General features: G+C 44.0%; 1 protein-coding gene across 1 annotated transcript in view; it reads right to left on the bottom strand.

Annotated features, from left to right (window-relative positions):
* The window catches only part of ACAD11 (acyl-CoA dehydrogenase family member 11), a 110,812-nt gene continuing 88,944 nt past the window's right edge, over nucleotides 1–21,868 (bottom strand). Inside the window, exons 14-20 of the mRNA XM_075546924.1 lie at nucleotides 17,634–17,700; nucleotides 16,757–16,842; nucleotides 14,765–14,836; nucleotides 11,644–11,798; nucleotides 4,706–4,822; nucleotides 2,236–2,345; nucleotides 1–1,167 (exon numbers count right to left, since the gene is read on the bottom strand). Of these exons, the coding sequence (XP_075403039.1) occupies nucleotides 1,053–1,167; nucleotides 2,236–2,345; nucleotides 4,706–4,822; nucleotides 11,644–11,798; nucleotides 14,765–14,836; nucleotides 16,757–16,842; nucleotides 17,634–17,700 (722 nt within the window). The 3' untranslated portion in view covers nucleotides 1–1,052. The remainder of the gene's footprint in view (nucleotides 1,168–2,235; nucleotides 2,346–4,705; nucleotides 4,823–11,643; nucleotides 11,799–14,764; nucleotides 14,837–16,756; nucleotides 16,843–17,633; nucleotides 17,701–21,868) is intronic.

The raw sequence follows: 21,868 nt of genomic DNA, 5'->3' as shown, positions 1-21,868 counted from the left end.
GCATTATCATTTCAACATACAATTATTGTTTTTCAAAGTATTGAGATATTTTATACAATTTTTTCATACTGTCTTAAAAGCCTTTCTTTCTTTAGATACTAAATTTTCATTTTAAAACACTTTCAATGTATTTTTAAGTATTTTAGATTTCTTAAAATTTACTGTTAAAAAAACCCTTTATATACCCAAGTTATTTCAAGCGTCCTTATAAATTTTCCGCTGAGTAGAATATCACTGTTTAAATTGGTTTTAAAAATTTAATGCAGTTCTTGTCACTCTAGCGGCATCCAAGTGCCCGAGAACAGCCACAGGGTGTTTGCAGAGGGGCTGGCCTTACCTGGACTGCATTCAAGATGGGCTGTCTCTATGAGCTTCTAACAGCTACCCAGGTCCCACTCTTTTGGCTGAAACTGTCCACCAGCCTCATGAGCATTTTTATTAAAAATTAAGTTATGCTTAAATTTTTTTCACATTATATACATCACATTGTGATTTGATGCAAGAATGTTTGCTGTTGGATTCTAGAGGGGCTTTGAATGATACAAACACTAAAGAAGCCCATCAGTCATGCTTCGTCTCTGTGCAAACACCCATCCACTAGAAGACTGGCTTTCTCAACTCACTAGCGCTCAATCAAGGCTCCAAGCCAGTGTGGAAAGGGAGGGCTTGCCATATTTTCATACCACGGTGATTGAATCGTGTTTGAGTATTTGATTGCATGGAGCAGTTCCTGAAAGTAAAAAAGTGAAGGCCTTTTTATGCCCAGGCACCAATGTTCCAAGTTAATTCATGATCTCTTTCCAGCTGGTCTGTGGGAAGAAATACATGTTACACTGAAGCACTAGACTGAGTCACAGCAGTTACGCAATTGCCAGTGTAACTTAAACACATACAACTAGTTGATCCAGGTAGATGCTACAATAACTCCCCAATGTGAGCCATTCACCCTGTTCTCAAGTTGCTCCCAAAGCGCACCATCATTCACAAACCGGGGTTGGTTAATCCGTGGGCGGGTGAGTTGCTGCCCACCGAATGTGGCGCCCCCCTACCCCCTACATTTTGGCCCTCAGCTCTTTGGCTTGGTCGTGCAGCTCCATGCCTGCAATGGCTGACAGGTGAACTTCATCCGGGCCATCGGCCAAGCGCAGAGTGCGGATCAACGCGTACCTGGAGAGCAAAAAGGGGCAGGGTAGGGTTACTGAAGGAGGGCTGATCCTGCAAGGTGAGCCGCTCTGATCCTCAGCCAAGACTTTCACTTGTGCAACCGACCCTCAGAGGGCTTGACTGAGAAAAGGAATACAAAGGAACCCCGAGGGGGTGAAAAAGAGCAAGGCCCAGCTGGGGACGTGGGTTCTGACGTGCCGGGGGTTATGCTCATTACCGGTTTCCTGCAGGTTATTAGAATATGCCAGAAGGCAGGGGCAACTTAGGTATGCCACAAAAAATAAATGAGAGAGCACAGATGTTGCTCTTGGGTTAAAAACTGATGAGGCAAAAATCTAAAAATGAAATGGGCCACTAGCCCCGTGTCCAAGGAGAGAGAGAGAGGAGGCATCAGCCCTGAGAATGCGAGCTGTTGTGGGCAGGATGGAGGGTGTTCGGTCTCGGGCGGGCCAGCACTCAGAACCTGCGCAGCAGAGTGGAACCGGCCAGTACAGCAGCTGCCTTCCCTGCGCTAGTGGTAGACAGTGCCACGTGCAAACAGAGCCTGGCTCTGGGTCCCCCGTTTCGGGCTCACCCCCAGGCTATGGCCACAGTCCACACCCCCGCAGTGGGAGCTCTCCGTGTGGGTGCCCACAGCGGAGCGAGATGATGGGCTCATAGGAGCAAGTGTTCTTCAATGGCACGCTAAGTTTACCACCACAGAACCAACTACAGACCAAACCCGCTGCCACTGAATTCGATTCTGATTCACAGTAACCCTTTGTTTGAGGACAGAGCACACCTGTCCCACAAGGTGTGCAACAGTGTTTGCGGGAGCTTCAAAAGTTCATGGAGAAATTCTATTGCCTTGAAATTTCAGTTTTTCATGAACTTTCTGAAGCCCCATGTATATCTTCACAGAACCAGCCTGCCACAGCTTCCTTCCACAGAGTGCTGGTGGACTCGCGCAAATGTCGTTTTGGCTGGCAGCCGCATACTGAAGCCAGCGCGTCTATCTACCCCTTAAACAAACAGTGGCCAAGTATCCACGCATTTGAACAGTTGGCCAGCTAGTCAATGGCAGCCACTCACATGTGAGCCAGAGGGTAGTCCTGAGAAACGCCTGCGCCTCCGCACACCTGGATGGCCCGATCGATGATGCTGCAGGCAGCTCGGGGGGCAGCCACTTTGATCATTGCAATCTAGGGGAGCCACACAGTCAAACGCTGCATTCTCAGACCGTAAACAACGGAGCGGCATTTGATATCATCTGTCTTCTCTGTGAAACAAACCCAGCGAACTGTCTCACACCCAATTCACCACTGGGACCACATTTCACTCAACACAGACTCCTGGAAAGAGAGATGCCTTCCAAATTCCAGGCGTTCATTTATTTATAACTTGCCTTCTTCCAAAGGGTGTTTAGGCCACCAATAAGTCACCTTTGCTACTTAGGGATTATCAAGAGGGATCGAAGGTCTTTACTAATCTGTTTTCTCTTAGCATACTTATAATTTTTAAGATCAAACAGCTAATCTTGATATAAACCATAAATGCACACCAGGAATTTGAGGGGATTTCATGAAATATTTACCTTGTGGCAGCATGATGCTATAACCATTATCTTGATTACTCTTCACAAGAGACCCTAGGCCTTAAGCAGAACGGTTACATATTTGCCGACCATCAGAGTTAGCTGCTAACAGTAGACCCCAGGGTGCAATGAAGGGTCTGTATAAAGTTAAGGGTTCCCCCCAGGTGTCGTTGCCTCGTGAGATTGCTCACATACTCTGCACTCTGAGAACCAGCCTGAAGCAGCCAGTGGCCGGGAAGCTAGTGAGTGACACACAGAGTCAGTCAGCAAGCACTGTGACAAAATAGCCTTCATGAAGCAAAAATGCCACGATGGGAAGCTGTGGTTTCCCGGCATACCCTCCTGCTTCTGAAGACAGTATTCCCATCCCTCAAGCCCTGCAGGGAGACTACACTTGGATTTGTCAACACAGTTTTGGGATCCTCAAGGGGCTCAGATCATGTTCCTTTGAAGTGCTCCCCGATTTGGAGAACGAGAGTCCGAAGAGGCAAGATTCAGGGCTGTAGGGAGGATGGGCATGGTTTCCCAATGAAATTCTCATAGGACAGCCATTAATACCCTCAAAGAATGAGCAGGTACATCTTCATACTGGGGGAAAAAATTCCTTGGTACAACTTGCCTGGCCTTTTTCTCCTCCATGCAGTTTTCAATTTTCTTAAAATGCCTTCGAAATAAGCCCCATGGTCACTCTGTACTTGGAGAAAATCTATCTTTTGGAAATTAAAAAAACAACAGACAAAAAACAGCCCCATAATCTCAGCTGACATCTTTGCCTTGAATGTAACTGGCCCAGCAGATCCCCTCCGAAGCCACTGGTTTGTTTTTTTTTTAACATTTTATTAGAGACTCATACAACTCTTATCAAACAATCCATACATACATCAATTGTGTAAAGCACATCTGTACATTCATTGCCCTAATCATTTTCAATGCATTTGCTCTCCACTTAAACCCTTTGCATCAGGTCCTTTTTTTCCCCTCCCTCCCCACTCCCCCCTCCCTCATGAGCCTTTGATAATTTATAAATTATTATTTTGTCATACCCTGCCCTGTCCAACGTCTCCCTTCACTCCCTTTTCCATTGTCTGTCCCCCAGGGAGGAGGTCACATGCAGATCCCTGTAATCAGTTCCCTCTTTCCAACCCGCTCTCCCTCTACTTTCCCAGTATGGCCACTCGCACCCCTGGTCCTGTAGGTATCATCTGCCCTGGATTCCCTGTGCCTCCAGCTCCCAGTTGCATCAGTGTACATCCTCTGCTCTAGCCAGACTTGCAAGGTAGAATTTGGATCATGACAGTGGGGTGGGGTTGGGGGAGCATTTAGGAACTAGAGGAAAGCTGTATTCTTCATCGGTGCTACATTGCACCCTGACTGACTCATCTCCTCCCCTAGACCCCTCAGTGAGGGGACCTCCAGTGGCCGACAAATGGGCTTTGGGTCTCCACTCTGCACTTCCCTCTTCATTCACTATGGTAAGATTTTTTTTTTAATGATGCCTTATACCTGATCCCTTTGGCGCCTCATGATCGCACAGGCTAGTGTGCTTCTTCCATGTGGGCTTTGTTGCTTCTGAGCTAGATGGTCGCTTGTTCACCTTCAAGCCTTTAAGACCCCAGATGCTATACCTTTTGATAGCCAGGCACCATCAGCGAAGCCACTGTTTAGAACGGACTTTTTATTTTTTTCACATGGCAGCTTAATGAAGCCAAGACAAGTGTGTCCCTGAGAGAGCTTGCTGCATCCGTCTACTGTTCACAGAGGCATGTTTAAACACATTTTGCTTGGAATAACTTTGGATGTATGAGCTGGAATCCTGGTAGGAACATATTTTAACCTACTCTTGTGTGCTGGCACTCTGAACTATAAATATGTGGCCCTCCACTACTCTGAGTGCCATCAAGGCACCATGGAACTGGGGATGCCCAGTGGACGGGAGACCAGACAGCACCAGGAAGATGATGTTCTTACCTCTTTCTTAGCCTGAGCACTGCCCACCGTGTCAATGCTGTGGGCAGCTTTCAAGGTCAACAGACGGATCTGCTCAATGGCAATGCGGCTCTCAGCAATCCAGTGGGCCACGACCTCCTGCAAGCGAGAAAAGGAAGCAAAAGGGGAGCTAGAATCTGAAGGTCATATGTCACACATCCTTGTTGCTTATGGAAAATACTCTCTAGGCACAGGTTCCTAAACGTAGTGGGCCTACTGCCCTTTTGTCAGAAAGGAAATTACTAAACGAGTCCTGGGAGGGTAGTGGTAAGAATGGGGTTGCTTACTGTAAAGTGAGCAGTTCAAAACCGCCAGGTGCTCTGTGGAAGAAGAAGGGCCTTTCTACTCCCATACAGAGTTACAGTCTGAGAAAGCCACGGGGACAGTTCTACCCTGTCCTGTGGGGTCACTATGAGTCAGCATCAATCTGATGGCAAGACATTTGAATGAGACCCTGGCAAATCAAAAACTTCTGAACGATAGCCCATAGCCCAGGATAAACTGTAGGTATCTGCTTTTGTAGCCCCCCCCCTGAATCATTCCAGATCCCCCAGGTGGAGCTATCCCCCACTCTAGGAAACAATGCCTTAGGGTACGGATTGCTCACATGCCATCCACTAGATGTCTTACATGGAAGAGTTACTCTGTTCAGCAAACACTGGCCCAGGCACCCAGCTGTGAATGCTTCATTTCATAGTGGCAAATTTTAGACAACTTATTTGATCATAAAAATAATTTATTTTGTATTTCTTGATGTCGAAGTTCAAGCTGTCTGAATTGAATAACTGTCTAATTGACAAAGCAATGTCTAATTGACATGCTAATCCGATGCTTCCCGTAACACAGGGAGAAATGTGGCTGCTTTTGGTTTCAATGTAGAGATGGTCCACCAATCTTTTCTTATGCTATTGTTGTCTTATTTTATTTAATAAAAGCAATGGTATATGGGTTTATATCAAGGGTACAGCCAGCAAAATGTTCTTAGCTTGATACCGACTGTCTGATTCATAAAAACAAAAATTGAATTCATCACAATTAAACACTTTTTCTCTGCAAAAGGTCCTGCTAAGAGAATAAGAAGAAAAGACAAGTTACAGAGTGGGAGAAATATTACAACCCACATATCTGAAGAAACTAGAATATGTTAAAAAAATTCTCAAAATTTAACAGTAAAATATACAGTCCAATCAGCATACAGGAAAAAGACGTGAAGGAACATTCCACCGAGGAGGAGACACAGACACAAGTAAGACATGACAGGATGTTCGGCCTGAGAGGCTAAAAAGGACACACAAATTACAACCATAGATGGGTATCACTATACCTCTCTCAGGAGGGCTACGGTTAAAAAAAATGAAAACACAAAGTGCTGACAGGGATGCAGAGAGAGTGGATCACTCCTACATTGCTGCTAAGACCGCAATGGTAAAGCCATTCTGAAAACCTAAATGAGTGCCACTTGACCTAGCAATTGTACTCTTGGGCATTTTCCAAGAGAAATGATGACATATTTATTTTAAATGCATGCAAAAATGTGGATAGCAACTTATTTTATATTAGCCCTAAACTAGAAACAGCCCAACCCTTAATGAATGAATGGTCAAGCAAACTGTAACGCAGCCACACTGCGGAATGCTACTCGGCAATAAAAAGGAACTTGCTATTGATGTACCAACCCCCGCCCCCCCGGCCCCCATCAGTCTTCAGAGAATTACGCTCAGTGACATCCTTGCTCTTCCACACTTTCCAGGGGTCTTGCGCAGCCAATTTCCGCAGGGCACTGCAGTGTTTGCTTTCTTGACTGTTGCCCCCAAGAGCCTTGATTATGGACCCACGCAAGATGAAACTCTTGACTCCCATCTTTTCTCCATTTATCATGATGTCCCCTATTGGTCCAATTCTGAGGATTTTGTTGTGTGGGAACAACAAATAAGGTATATAGAGGACTTTGGGTGGGGAATATGCAAATAAGGTAAAAGACTGTAACTCAGGGATTGTCCCATTTGCCATTGTGCTGGGTATAAAATGAGCCATCTCAGAAGCAGGAAGAGAGAATATAATATCATGACCACTAAGAGTGACGAGCCCTGAGAGCAGGGCACATCCGAGATCCCTGTACAGAGAAGTAGAAGCAGCCTTGGCAGTTGAGACAGAGCTACGGGATTCCTAGCTCATGGATAGCATAAAGGCGAGTGCCTTTGACCATGAGGCTGGCGCACAGAGTGGGGTACCCTTTGGGCATTTACCATCATTAAGGGGGCTTTGTAAAACTTGCCCAAGCAAGGCAGGGCCCAGGGGCTGAGAGGCTGAGGACCAGAGACACATGGCTGGCAGCATGATTGAGAATAGGAGTTATGAACAAAGGACTGTTTCTGATCCTGACTTACTGTAACCTGGAACTTACTGACTTACTGTTAACTTCTCTAACCCCAGGAAGGCCAGTGTGGGCTGCGAGCTCTGTGTGGGCAGTGCAGTGGACTAGTGGACTCAGACAAGAAGTGAAGTGCTGTGGGGGGACAGGAGGTGTCAGAATAAGGTAAAGAAAGTTGGAAGGTAGAGGCATTGTAAGTCTGTGCAGCGTAGGGATCAGCCGTGGGCTGGAGTTGAATTTGATTCCCCGTCTTCCCTGTGTAGCCAGAGGAGGTCAGATGTGGTCCCTACACCATTTCCACAGGGATAATTTATTGCAAAATCTGAAGTTTCTTTTGCTCCCCACTGGCCAAAACTTGGAAGAGAACTGGGGGAAATAAGTGGGTGAATACGGCATGAAGACCAAACATGACCATAAATCCAGTAAGCATTTGCTCACGCACTACATGTCAAGGGGCAAGCCCTGTGCTACCAGCTGGCTACCAGGGGAGTTTGGGTTCCCAGTTCTAAACATAGAACTGGTATTTACAATGGAGGGTAATGTTTGTTAATGTAAGTTTGACCAATGGGCAATTACAGAGTCCAGCCACCCAAACCTTCTGGAGCCATGTCTATGGTTGGTCGTGTTTGTTTTGGTATGTTTCCTCAACAAGCAAATGTATTTGATCAGGATTTCCAGGAGCAGTGGTGCCCAGTGTGCCTACTGGGCATGTTCAACAGGCCCTGTCTGAACTGAGAGGCATGATAAGTAAAGTACGCCCACCTGGTGTCAAATCATCAGCCTGAAAATCAAGTCTCGCAGTAACATTTTCATATCTATCTCATATGGAATGATAACGTTTTGGTTATTTGGGATTAAGTAAAATATAGGCGGGCACTAATTTCACCCAATTCTTTTGACTTTTTACACTGCTAGAAAATGTTACATTACATGTACGGCTGTATTTCCCCTGGACATCCCTGCCCTCAAAGCTGACTCTGGGCTCTGAAAGGAAAACTCCAAAGAAACCATCTGCAGTGACATTTTTGATGGCTGTGAAAGCAGGCTCGGAACCCTGGTGGTGTAGTGGCTATGTGTTGGACTACAATCCGTAAGGTTAGCAGTTCAAACCCACCAGCTGCTCTGCTCTTAGATGGGGCTTTCTACACTCATTAACAGTAGTAGTCTCGAAAACTCAGAGCGGCAGCTCTACCCTATAGGGTCTTTCGATAGATAGGGCTTCTCTATAGGGTTCTGTCCTATAGCGTCACTAAGAGGTGGCATCAACTTGATGGCAGTGAGTTTGGTTTGCGTTCTGGTAAAAGCTAGCAGTGTTGACTCCATACACAGACCCCAACAGCAAGCATTCCATTCCCAAACAGTGCTCTTGGCTGGGCTTCTAAGGGTTCTTCTGCGCCGAAAATCATTCAGCAGCCATACACTGAGTGCTCTAGGGGACACTACAATGAAACGCTGATCTAGAAGTTTGTTTGCTGCTAAAAGGGGGGGTACAAGCTCACCACTGATATCGTTAACACGGAGACACTCACCACCATAAGGATCCCTCATGTGGCTCTTTATGGTCACACCCACTGCTGTTTTGTTTTTGCTTTAAAGTCTGGAATTATTTATGAGGCAGTTGGAAAGAGTCTCCCAATTCAGGGAAATGGATTATTACTTTCTGAATTAAAAAAAAAAAACGAAACCAAAAAACCCTGGCCCAGAGTTTTGTTTATGACTCGCACATATATCTTCTGCATCTGCCATTATTTCCCCTCTGTGCCAGACATAAGATGTTTCCAGAGGCACAGGCTTGAAAAGCCCAGGCTTGTTCTCCATGATGCATGGATTTGGGAAGGCCAAGGGAAGTTTCTGCGAAAAGGAGTGTCACTCAGCACAGTACTGCAACATCGCTCATGAGAGCGGCCCTGGGGCACGTGTTCATGGGCCGCCCCGTCACTCTCTGCAGGCTGCAGGGCTGGGTGGTGATCCTGGCGGGAGAAAAGGAAACTGCCTTGGCCTGGCCGCCAGCAGTGGGATCCATCACTCAATGTTTGCTTCCTCTCGTCTGCTCCCACCGTACCCACCTGAAAGTGGATCCTTGCTCTTCTGCACATTCAGGCGGTCCCTCACAAAGTATTCTGACACGTGATGCCAGGAGAAGGCTGTGTGGTCCCAGAGGAAAAGGGCTGGGAGTCAAGCATGTGTCTCTGAACATGACCTCACAGACGAGGTGGGTGTACAGTAACATCTACTTTAAAAGGTATACAGTTGGCACAAAGGGACTTTGGCGCTGAATGAATGGCGCTGACGCACAGTGACCCAGGCAGACCCGAGCGGCCTGGAGCTGCACAGTGGAGCCCACTGTGTCAAGCCACCCTACTGAAGGTTTTCCTTTTTCCCCCTGACCCTCTACTTTCCCACGCCATGATGTCCTTCTTCAGGGACCGGCCCCTCCTGATAATATGCCCAAATTAAGCCAGACGACATTTTACCCAGGAGCATTCTTCTAAGATAGAGTCGTTTTTCTTCTGCCCATCCATGTTCTTCGGACATGTTTTTCATCAACAACATGATTCAAATTCTGTGGTCTTCCTTAGTCATTGTCAGCTCTCACATGCGGAGGAGGCCACTGAAAATGCCACGGCTGGGGCCGGTGCACCTTAGTCTTCCAAGTGGCAGCTGTGCGCTTCCCAACTTGCTAGAGGCCCGTGCATCACACGTGCCTAGTGCCACACACCGTTCGGCCTCCCAGACAGCCTGCTGCTGGGAGAACTGACTGTGAGGACGGCAAATGAAAGTCTCGGCAACTTAGGTTTGGTCTTTCTGTACTGAATCCCAAGCCACATTTAACGGTATGGTTTCTCAAGCCACATTTAAGGTTGTGGTTTTTCCTTCATCGGTAAGTGCTGTAAGTTTTCTTTGCTTGTGGCAAGTAAGGTCCAATGCATACAAAGGGATGGATATTCTAAAATGTACACATTCAGCAAATACAATCGTATTAACATAAATTTGACCTCACCTTGATGTTAGCGATAATAAATCCCATAAAAAAAAAAACAACAACTTGTTGCCACGGAGTAGATTCTGACTCATGGCAAGACTAGCAAACCAGCTAGAACTGTCGATGGGGCAGCAGTTCTCAGCCTGTGGGTCGCAACCCCTTTTGGGGGTGCGGAAGACCCTCACAGGGGTCACCTGATTCACCACAGTAGCAAAATGACAGTGATGAAGTAGCAACGACAATCACTTTACGGTTGGGGTCCCCACCACATGAGGATCTGTATGAAAGGGCGGCGGCATTGGGAAGGCTGAGAACCCCTGCCAGAGGGTCTCCAAAGCGGTGATCCTTATGGAGGCACACTGCCACAGGGGCCTGCTGCCGAGCAGCTTCTGGGGTCAAAATTGCCAGCCTTCTGTTTCACAGTCGAATATCCAGCCACCATGCACTCAGCTGCTCTCACAAGAAGAACTGTCGTCGTTGTCGTTGTTGTCAAGTGCCATCATAGTGACACCGTGCACCACAGAAGGAGGCGCTGCCAGGTCTTGTGCCGTGCTCACAGTGGTTCCTGTGCTTGAGGCCACGGCGGCAGCCACTGTCCATCCATTTTATTGACCGTCTTCCTCCTTTTCACTGCCCCCCCACTTTACCAAACCAGGGCTGGTCTCTCCTGACGACATGCCCAAAGTACGTAAGACCAACTCTCGCCATCCTTGTCTCTTAAGAACATCCTGGCTACAGTGCTTCAAAGACAGATTCACTTATCCTTTTAGTAGTCCATAGTATTTTCAATATTCTTCCCAAGCACCAGAAGTTAAACTATTGATAACAACTATTTACTATTTAATAATTTTTCTCGCCTTCTTAAAATTAAAAGAGCTTGAGGTGGGGTGGGATTTGGAGATCTCAGTTCACTTAAAAAGCTCTTCAAGAACATCTGAAATGCTATCTTCTCTTCCTTCCTATTAACAGTCTCCTAACTGGGATTATATTGTCCACATGTAAGGATGTGGTTTATGGTCCTGTGTCAACAACAGACTCAGATGTATAAAAATGTTTAGATGAGAATCCGAAACTCATGAAAAGCCCCACCAAATGTTGGCCCCATTTCTGCCTGGTTTTCCCCGTGACAGAGGACTCATACCTGTGTTTAGAACTCTATCATAATGTTTCCCCTGTCAGGGAGTAGGCTGTTTTCCCTTGTCAGTTGCTATCGATTATTATCTGTCCCAATTTCTTCGGAAAAGCCAAACAAGTCGAATTCCTCTCCATGCCAGCCAACGCCAGCAGGAGTGTACCACGTTCTCTCAAGGACGCGTCTGGGAAGGCTGGAGGACTTGTTCATGCTCTGTGTGCAGAGAGACCACGCACTCGAAGAGCAGCCTGATCTTTCCATTAAGACAGACACCTCTCATCAGACTATATTGAAATCAGACATAAACTACTTTGTGGATAAGAATTACCTTGTATGCCCAGAGGAAATCTTTCTAATCAAATAATACTATTTTTGTTCAAGGCTAGTGTGGTAAACGGAACTGCAATAATTAAAAAATAAATAACCATCCTTACGTGTGCATACAGTTTCTTCTTAAAGGCCACCCTCTGGGCTGCACGTTCACACATGATCTGTAAAGCACGTTCGGCCAAACCAACCGTTCTCATGCAGTGGTGGATTCTGCCAGGTCCGAGGCGGCCTTGGGCAATTTCAAACCCCCTTCCTTCACCTAAGAAAGAAAGGACAGCATGAAAAACCATCGGCTGAAGATGCAAGGCTGGGGAGAGTAGCCAGTCTGTCCTGTCTACACGGGAGCAAACTAAGAGGGAAAGAGAGAGAGTGAACCTCATCATGGCCCACCAAGCGCGAAGACCACACCCCTGCTTGGAGCCGCCACGGCACAGAAAGGACGGTAGCACTGGCTCCACCAGGAGACACGATGCCCCCCCTGAACCACAACTCTACACAGTGTGGAAGTGTGCCCGGTCTGGCCACCCCACCCCACGGCGGGGTGAACCATAAAGGAAACCCAACAGGTCAGTTACAACATAATGAAGTCCTTGAGAAATCCCAAAAATAGATTTCTGACATGGGGGCAGGGCTTGGCACCTCAGACCCAAATGGAAAATATTCATAAGGGTCAGCAGTCAGACCTGGGACTATTTATAGGGCTTTTTTCCCTCCATTCTTTTCTTTTTCTTGATGTAGATCTACGTAAGCTAGGCAATCCCGAGGTGAAAACAGTGAGACCAGCGGTTCTGGGGGACATGGAAGAGGAGGGGGTGGGGTGGGATAGGGGAGCCAACAACTCAAGGACAAGGGAACAATAAGAGACCTAGAATTGATGGCAAGGAGGGTGCAGAAAACCTGGTGGGGTTGATCAAGTACAATGTATCCAAGAGGAATTACTGAGAGCTGGATGGAAGGCGAGCACGATAGTGGGGCAGGAAGAAGGTGAAAGGAAATAGAGCTAGGAAGCAAAAGCAAGTTATAGGGGTATAGGTATAGGCAGGCATATATGTAAATGTATCCATTTATAATGATAAGGATATAGGCCAATATACATATATTTTATGCTAAGTATTAAGATAGCAGATGGACTTTGGGTCTCTACTCAGGGCCTCCCTAAACACAAGAACACTTTGTTCTAATAATATGGCACTCTGTGATGCTCACCTTCCCTGAAGGCAAAATGGGTGCATAAGCAAATGTGGTGAAGAAAGCTGATGGCGCCCGGCTATCAAAAGATATAGCATCTTGGGTCTTAAAGGCTTGAAGGTAAACAAGTGGCCATCTAGCTGGGAAGCAACAAAGCCCACATGGAAGAAGCACACCAGCCTGTGTGATCACAAAGTGTCCACAGGATCAGGTATCAAAAGATCCAAAACAAACAATTATATCGATGCCAAAGAGGGGAGCCAGAGTGGAGACCCAAAGTCCATCTGTGGACAATTGAAAATCCCCTCACAGAAGGGTCACAAGGAAGGGACGATTCAGCCAGGGTACAGTATAGCACCGATTAAAAGCCCAACAATATTCTTCTATCAACACCTCCCAATTCTACCTTACAAATCATGACCCAATTCTACCTTACAAATCCGGCTAGACTGGAGTATGTACATTGGTACAGATAAGAGCTCTTGATACATGCAACCCAGGCCAGATAACGCCTCAGGAAGAGTAGTGGGAATAGTGATCCCATAAGGGTATGGGGAGGGCGGGGAATGGGGAGAAAAGGGGGAAAATGATCACAAGGTTGGATATATAACTCCCCCCCCCCCCGTAGGGGAATGAATAATAGTAATGTGGGTGAAAGGAGACAATGGACTGTGTAAGATACAAAATAACAACAATAATATATAATTGATCAAGAATTCATGAGGTTGGAAGGATGGAGGAGGAAGGGGTAAAAAGAGGAGCTGATCTGAGGGCTCAAGTATAAAAAATGTTTTATAAATGATGATGGCAACATATGTACCAGTGTGCATGATACAATTGAATTATGAATTGTTATATGATCTGTAAGAGTCCCAATAAAATTTATAAAAATTTTAATTAATTTTTTAAAAAACATCAGTTTACTATTTGTAGAAATCCCAGGAAAATATTGAGCCAGCTTTAATAAAAATCACATTCTGGCAGGGACAAAACTCAGTTCTGTACTAAGATTCAAAACACATTGATGGGAATTTTTACTTTTGTAAATTTTAAAGTGCCAGTAATAGATATAGATATATCAAAGAAATCTAAAACTATCTCATGGAAATCTATATGACAGAGCTACTGTGTGAGCATCACCATGGCTGCAGTGGTGTGGGTAAGACACACAGCCTGACAATCACCATTTAGAATCCAGAAGATGGGCAAGAATAGTAGAGACAGGACTGTGGAAAGAGACCAAGGGCAGGAAAGATGGGAGACTGTCGATGTGCTGTGTAACCTTAGAGCCTGGCAGGTCTGGGGCTTGTTGACTAGATGGATGAGTCTGACTTGGATAAGAAATACAAAAATTTCCCAAGGTAGGGTACTTAGAATATTCTTCGAGATCAGGTAGGATTCCAATAAGCAGGAGGGTGAAGTCTGTCTAGCCACATGTTGTCAAAGTCATTTTCGGTTTTTAATTAACATGTTCAAAAGATTTGAATTCAGAAAGTAATAAAAGTTTTTGTTAAACAGATAAAGAGTCTGGCTTAAGAGACCATGCTTTCTGAAAAAGCATGTTTCCCTGAGCGGCAATACTTTTTGTATTTAGCCCTATAAGGCCTGAATTTTTTATTTCAGGAAACAAAATCTTTTTTGTTTTTGTTCCTTACTTTCATAGGTAGCAATATATATAACAACCAAAATATATTTTAAAAATATAAAATTTTCAATGTTCTTTAAATGTAACCAAATTGTCACATTTATCCATGAATTTATAATAAATGTTATAATTAAATGTTATGAAAACATTGCACTCAGCATTTTAGGGTTAGATATGGTCTCAATTGATGTGCTTTACCACAAAATAAAATTACCCACACACATCCCAAATTTAAAGAAAACCTTACTATTTATGGAAGGAAGTCCATAAATCACCCCCCCTCCATTTATAAGAATTATCTAAATCAAGGTAAGTTGCATATCTTTTCCAGACTCAGATCCCAAACCTTATTGACCCATAATTCTGGAGAATCTCTTTCAAACTTATCTTACCCAGGATTATATTGGTGGCAGGAACTCGTACTTGATTAAAATGGATCTCAAAATGTCCTCCATGCAAATTATCTATAAAACAAGAAATAAAACCTGAAGAAGTGAACATGCTGACAAATAATTAGCCACACAAAATGAATCTGGGTAAAAGCACACAGAAAAGGTAGGTTTTAAAAGTCCCTACGTATCATGGACATCCCCATGCAGACCTCAGTCCAGAGCCCCCTTGCTCCACAGGCCCAGAAAACTCATCAACTGATCAAGATGGAAGACTTGTAGACACCCTTTAATGAGCTGTTTCCAAACTTGCTCTCTAAGTGTTAGTGCCATGAACTTGAAGACTGGCCTCCATCACTCCAACTAGACTATTTCACTATCGCTTCTTCTTGGAACTATTTTATATGTAGAATTCCAAATGTTTTGCTTGAGAGCGAGAAAACAAAGAGCTCCGATGATACAAAACTTGAAAGTGAATAATGTGATTCCAGGTTCTGCTTTCATCATTGTGAAAACCAGTGCCCAGAGACGAGAAGAGCCAGCTCCAGGGGACAGAGCAGGCTCAGCACGGGTGGGGAAGTAGTGACTCCAACAGCAGGCGCGTTCACACGGAGTCAAGGCTTGTTCCACTAGGTGTTTGCCGCTTGAAAACGCTGACATCTGTACCACGGAGATTGAGAACATTCATTTGTCTTTGTCTTGTACTTCCTCCAAGTTTAAGAGATAACCTCTCACTGACCTCACACCCTTTTCCTGCCAACAGACATTAATAGCCAAGCTTCTCCACACTGTTTCTTTTGGCCTTGGGAAGAAGTGCTAATGGATCATGGACACTGAAATGCAGGTTATGTGATGGAGGGAATTTGTAGTCAACATGTGTAAGCCCATTGTGGGGGTCTTTTGACAATTCTTCGTGTACAGTTTGCTGGCTGTGGTGAGCTGGCTCCCCCCACCTTGCCACTAGTCTCAGCCTGTGCCTACATGTGCGCCATCCTCCAGAGGGGGATAACGCCAAACTCTACAAACTGCAAGTGTTTCCCTCCAATCGTACATTTTCATCAGCTGTCTTCAATCAAAAATAAAGCCTGACTCGTCACAGATCCTAAAGTGCAATCAGTTTTTTCATAGCATTTACCACCTTCAAACACGCTGCATAAGTCTTATTTACACATCTGTAGTTATTGACTTGGAGAAGAACATCATGTTTGGTAAAGTGGAGAGGCAGCGAAAAAGAGAACGACCCTGGGCGAGATGGACTGACACGGTGAATGACATCAATGGGCTCAGGCGCAGGGGCATTTGTGAGGACGGCACAAGATCATGCAGGGCTTTGTCCTGTTGCGCACGGGTTTGCTATGGGTCAGAGGTGACTCAATGGCACCTATCAACAACAACGCTTATTGCCTCTCTCACCAGAAAGTAAGGTCTTTGATTGTAAGGGCCTTAGTCTATTCACTAACATATTTCAAACATATAGAACAGAGCTCAGCATTAGTAGATACTCAGTGAGAGAAAGACACACGTCGTCTAGACAAAATGGATGTGTGCACAGGGCGGGCGGTACATAGACCCATGTCCTTTCTTCTTAGTGGTCCCACCTCAGGACAGAAACAAGGAAAAGTTTTGCATTCAAATATTTCAAAATGCATTGGTCATTCAGGTCTTACATGCGGACTAAGAAAGCTAAACTTGAAGATACATATGTATTTCTGTGTGGGTTATCTGGAATGAATTTATCTATATCTATTTCATTAACCCATTCCCATAGATGGCCGAGACAGACTTGAATACTATCTGCCTTTCCAAAAATAATTAATAAAATGAGGTGAAATGATACATTCTCATTTTATTTGTCCTATTCTGAACAATATCACCATTTACATGGAGATGGCTGTCAGAGCCAAGGAGATTTCTAAGAGCACGCGTCTCATATTAAGAAGCTATCAGTTCCCTTCCATGCTCGCTAATGTGTGAACATGTATATTGAGTACTCACCCAGATAGCCAAAAACCGACAAAGGCCTTATAATGTCTACTCCAGGTGTACTGATTGGGACAAGAATCATGCTGTGCTGTTTGTGTCTAGGTCAAAGGAAAACAGATGTTAGGAAAGTTTCCTGAGAGGAAAAGCCAAGCAGTTGTTAGGTAGAGTTGCATTTCTCTTTTCATGTTATCATGTAAGATAGGAAACTATGTACTAGATCTGCACGGAGCCGCTCCCGGGGTAAGCTGTGATCTGGAGCAATGACAGCAATTTGAAGATCGTATGTTGATGGAGGCTTCCCTGGATCGCTTAACATCGCTAAACAGGACCTGCTCTACAAAATTAAGCATTTCAAGATCATTGCTTTTAATCTAAACAGCTTGCCATTTAATTATTATAGATACTATAGGAGTTTTTTTAATACCCCTATAATGCGATGCAAGGCACCCTGGTGATGCAGTGGTTAAGCGCTCAGCTGCTATTCAAAAGGTCTGTAGTTCAAACCCACCAGCCGTTCCATAGGAGCAAGGCATGGCGGTCTGTTGCTGTCACGGTTTACAGGCTTGGGCCCTCCAGAGTTGCTATGAGTGATGCAGTGAGTTGGGTTTGGGTTGTAACCTGATCCACACAGCTTTAAGAACACAGCAATACTTTTTAATACAGGAAATTCCACATCAAAGAATTCACAGAAACACTCCCTAAAATTGCCTTCCAAATACATTTTTTTAGCAAAATACCTGTGGGAAGAATATGTGACATTTAATCTTAGAATGTATTCTGTATCATCATGAATTATGAGCCCAAATACTTGCAATTTAAGCAAGTTAAATGACTAAGAGAAAAATTAACCCTTATTCCTCTATAGACTTCCCAACCAGACTTTTTTTACCTGGATTCTGAAGAATTTTTGGTTCTTCCCATGACAATTGCAATTTTGCATTTTGGATTCCCAGCTCCTACAACAGGGGAGAAATGAGGACGTGTTATAAAAGGGCATTTTCTAGTCTGACACTGCATCCTGAGGTCTCTAAAGCTTCCAAATTCATTCCTGGTCAATAACAATTCCAAAGGGAAACCTCTGATTTATTAAAACACACAATGTTTTTGTACAAAACTGAACCTCACCCACGGGGGGAGGGGTGGGATAAAAGAATGAAGAGACGGCCAAAGGTGGACTCCATCAGAGAGGGCTGCTGCCGGCTCCAGCAATCACAGAGTCCATGGACAGCTGCTTCCCTCAGATAAAACGACAACCCTCCCTCCCAAACATTTCAGATGTCAGCATCCTAGGAAGGTGGTGAAATTCTTGAGGATTAGTTCCTCCTGTTTAGGTCTCATCTTTCTGACACATGGACAAACCAAAACTCAACCTCGCTGCCATCGAGTCGATACCAACTCACAGCAAGCCTACAGGTTGGGGGAGAACTGGCCCTGTGCGTTTCTGAGAATGTCACGGTGCACAGGAGTAGAAAGCCCCATCTTTCTCCCATGGAGCTGTTGGTGGTTTCGAACTGCTGACCTTGTGTAACCACTATACCACCAGGGCTCATTCGACATGCACAAGGAAGCATTAAAATTCATGTATTTATTTCAAAATCATTGACAAATAAAGGCTGAATTTCCCTGCTGTGGAGTTGGCTGAGGTGTGTCCGTTGAGAACTCTGTATCTACGCCGCATCATCAAGAGGCAGTAGAACTGCCTCTATAAGCTTCGCAAGGCTGTAAATCTTAGGAGAGCAGATAGCTGTGTCTTTCTGGGGAGCTCAAAGTGCTTAATCACTGTTTTATCTTAGTGCCTATCCCAGAATGTGTCACACACCGCTGTTTGACTACAGAATGGTGGAAAGGGTGACTGGGAGCTGCCTGCACATCTGAGGCTCTGATCTCACTCTCACTATGCCCAGATTCTTATTACTCAGGGTCAGAAAATTGAAAATATAATCTTAACTTCTAATTTAATTCAAACTTTCATTTTATGACAGTTTGGAAATCAGAGGTAGCCCCTGAAAGGGGCTTTCTTGGGAAAAAAAAAAAAAGCCTTTAATTTTCCCCAGTAAATAGAAATACTCACTTCCTCAAAGAAAAAAAACTATTTAACTGACTTTCAACCAACAAAACCATAAACAATTGCATCAGATGAAGTTCAGTTCATTTGTACATCATCAATTACCAGGACTTTATTTTCTCCTACTTTCTTGTAGAAAGTGGTGTTTCTAGGTATTTGAAACACATGGTGATTTAATTAAAAATTATATCGAATAGTTGAATAACACCATAAAACCTCCAGTGTTTAAAGAATAAACTCTCTAGAACACATGAAGGATGGTGCAAGGAAGGTATCGGCAAAACCCAGACTCTGGAAAACCTACGCACAGTCCAGTTTCTCCAACAATTAAACTGCAAGGAAAAGAACTCGATGAGATGGCGAGGGCTTTTATGGATTAAAAGACCCTTCAAAGATGATCAACTAGGAGTAATTTTAAGGCCTTATTCGGATACTTACCTTAACAAATGAAGTGCAATATTAAGGAAATGATAAGGTGTCTGGGATTTATTTCAAAATAAATTAGAGAGAGATGGGTATGGGCCTAGGGGTGAAGCAAAACTGACCAAGAGTTGAAAATTGTAAAGTCTCTAAAGTTAAAGAATATGCCCAAGGAATGTAAATGTGCAGCAAGGATATGGAAGAGAAATATGAGTACATAAGTTAAAATGTCTGGAGCCAGCTCACACACAGTGAACATGAAGAATAAAGGAGCCAAGATCTAGAGGAAAGAGACATCGCAACTCTGGAGACTGAGAGGGGTTCCCACAGTGAAGCAGCAGTCCTTGGACAAAAATGATTAGGTGGGAGTCAGTGACCAACAGAAGTAGAGATGAGGAGGGAAGAGAGGATAAGACAGAAGAGTAAAGTTAGAGAGAAGGGGTCTACAATTAAATACCAACCATTTACACTTGAAAATTTGAAACTCCTCACACAGCCTATCTGGGATTTGTGGGGAATGAAATAGAATAATATATAACTGTAGCTCTTCCAAGAAGTCTGTCTAAAGAAATTCTAAATAAATAGATAACTATACAATGGAAACCATCTAGAATTTCAGAAAGGAAACCAAATTGGTAGCTCTTTTAAAACCAACTTGGCCCGTTTTTTTCTAGTCCCGCTTTTGTGTTTTGTAATTGTAGTAAGTATGCTTTTCTTTTTTATAATAGTGATAAAAATAGGATAAAAATTAAAACTTGAAAAGGCCCCCCAAAACAAAAAGCCAACCAAGCTTGGAGAGATACAAGTGTTTGCGCCGGCGCCCTTCTGAAAACCCTTGAAAAAGATCTCAAGGAACCACACAGATAGAGCTAGAGAAGGGGAGCGGGAGGACTGAGGTGCTGTCGGTCACCAACAGAGAGCGGTTTCAGTAAACACTGACACACAGAGGGAGGGAAGCTGACCAGTGAAAATGGACAGGGAGATCAGAGCTTGGAAAATGATGGGAGGATCAGGTCTCTGGGTCAGAAATATGGCTGAAAAGTAGCGCTGTGAATGAGGGCTACGTCCAAGATTTGTAAATGAGCAAATGTGCTGACTGGCACCCCCACCGGCAAGAAGCTGAACACATCCCTCTGATACTTGAGGGCAGCTGACAGCTGGCCTCCCATCAACCCACCCTGAAGTACACCCCAGCCCTGCTCCATCTAGAGTTTTCTAACGTAATTCCTACTCAGGAGAGAAACAGAGCTGGGAAAGATCGCTATTGATGTTAATGCCAACGAAAACCTTACTCAGCTACCTAAGGATCTCTAGTATGGGAAGAAAACCTGTACCATTAGGGAGAATGACTGAGCAGAATAAACAAACTGAAAAACTCACTGTAAGGAACAAAATAAATCAAGAATCAGAGAAACCCTAAAAAAGAAAAAATCTGAACTACATCCAACAAAAACTAGTTAATGTAATCAGAGTCAAATGGAGTATAAACACTGAATCACAAAAGAATGATGTGATACAAGAATTATTTTAAAAGGGAAGAAAACATTCTTTGAAAAGAGAAAAAAATTGATAAAGGAAAAATTTTAATGAAACCAAAACCCACTGCAGTCAAATCAATTCTGACTCCTAACAACGCTAAGTTATGAGGCGCCCAGGAGTTTGCAGTTCACCCTGACTCATAGAAAAGTCTTCCTCTAATCCAACGTCAGAGACTGAAAGCAAGAGAGCAAAGATAAGAGCGCCGAGAGCCAAAACAGAAGGTCTTAAATCAAAGTAAAAGAAACCAAGGAAAAAAGATGGTGGTGGCAGTGGTGCTGGTAGAGAATTTGTGAAAGAAATATATAGAAGAAAAATTTCAAAAACTGCAAGAAAAAAAAGCTCTCCAGACTAAGAGGACCACTGATAGGCAAACAGAATCATTCTCTAGATATGTGCTTGTAAATTTTTAAAATAAGGAAGGTTGATAAAGGAAATCCTAGATCATGCTTGGTAAATTAGATGGTCGGCCTCAGAGAGTAAGACCCACAGTGAGCACACCAACAGGCCCGACATACAATGGCTGTGAGGGCAGCGCAGCACCAGTGCTTTCTTCTGTTGGGCCTGGGCCCACTACGAGTCAGGACCAACTTGATGGTGCCTAAAACAACATATAATGTATGCCACAAACATTTAAACGAATCTCTTTCTGATGAACCTTTCAATATAAGACTGTTCTCTATAGAATGCTTAATTGGCCAGCTTTTATTATTATATGCTACTTTCAAAATACTAAGAAGCTTTTTATTGACTATTAAATATTACATAGACTGTGTCATTGAAAAGTTAAAAGCTGTTGGCACTTAAAAGAAAAAAAAGGAAATCCAAAATGTTTTTAGAAAGACTGAACAAGTCACCTAGATTAGACTGGCACCAGACTACTTAGCAGAATCCAAGCATGTTAGAAGACATGTTCAATCTAGAATTCTTTACATCTAATATATTAATTTCTGTGAAGGCATACTAAATACATGTTCAAAACTATTAGTGCTCAGAGAACTGACTGAGTATGCCTCTCCTTGCAAAGTTAAGTATGTACTCTAGCAGATTTAAGAAAAGAGGATCCATAAGACCCCAAAGATAGTGGGTCCCAAGAAAGTAGT

The sequence above is a fragment of the Tenrec ecaudatus genome, chromosome 4 (genome assembly GCF_050624435.1).
Source record: "Tenrec ecaudatus isolate mTenEca1 chromosome 4, mTenEca1.hap1, whole genome shotgun sequence".
Taxonomy (NCBI): Eukaryota; Metazoa; Chordata; class Mammalia; order Afrosoricida; family Tenrecidae; genus Tenrec; species Tenrec ecaudatus.
This window is presented reverse-complemented; position numbering and strand designations above follow the sequence as displayed.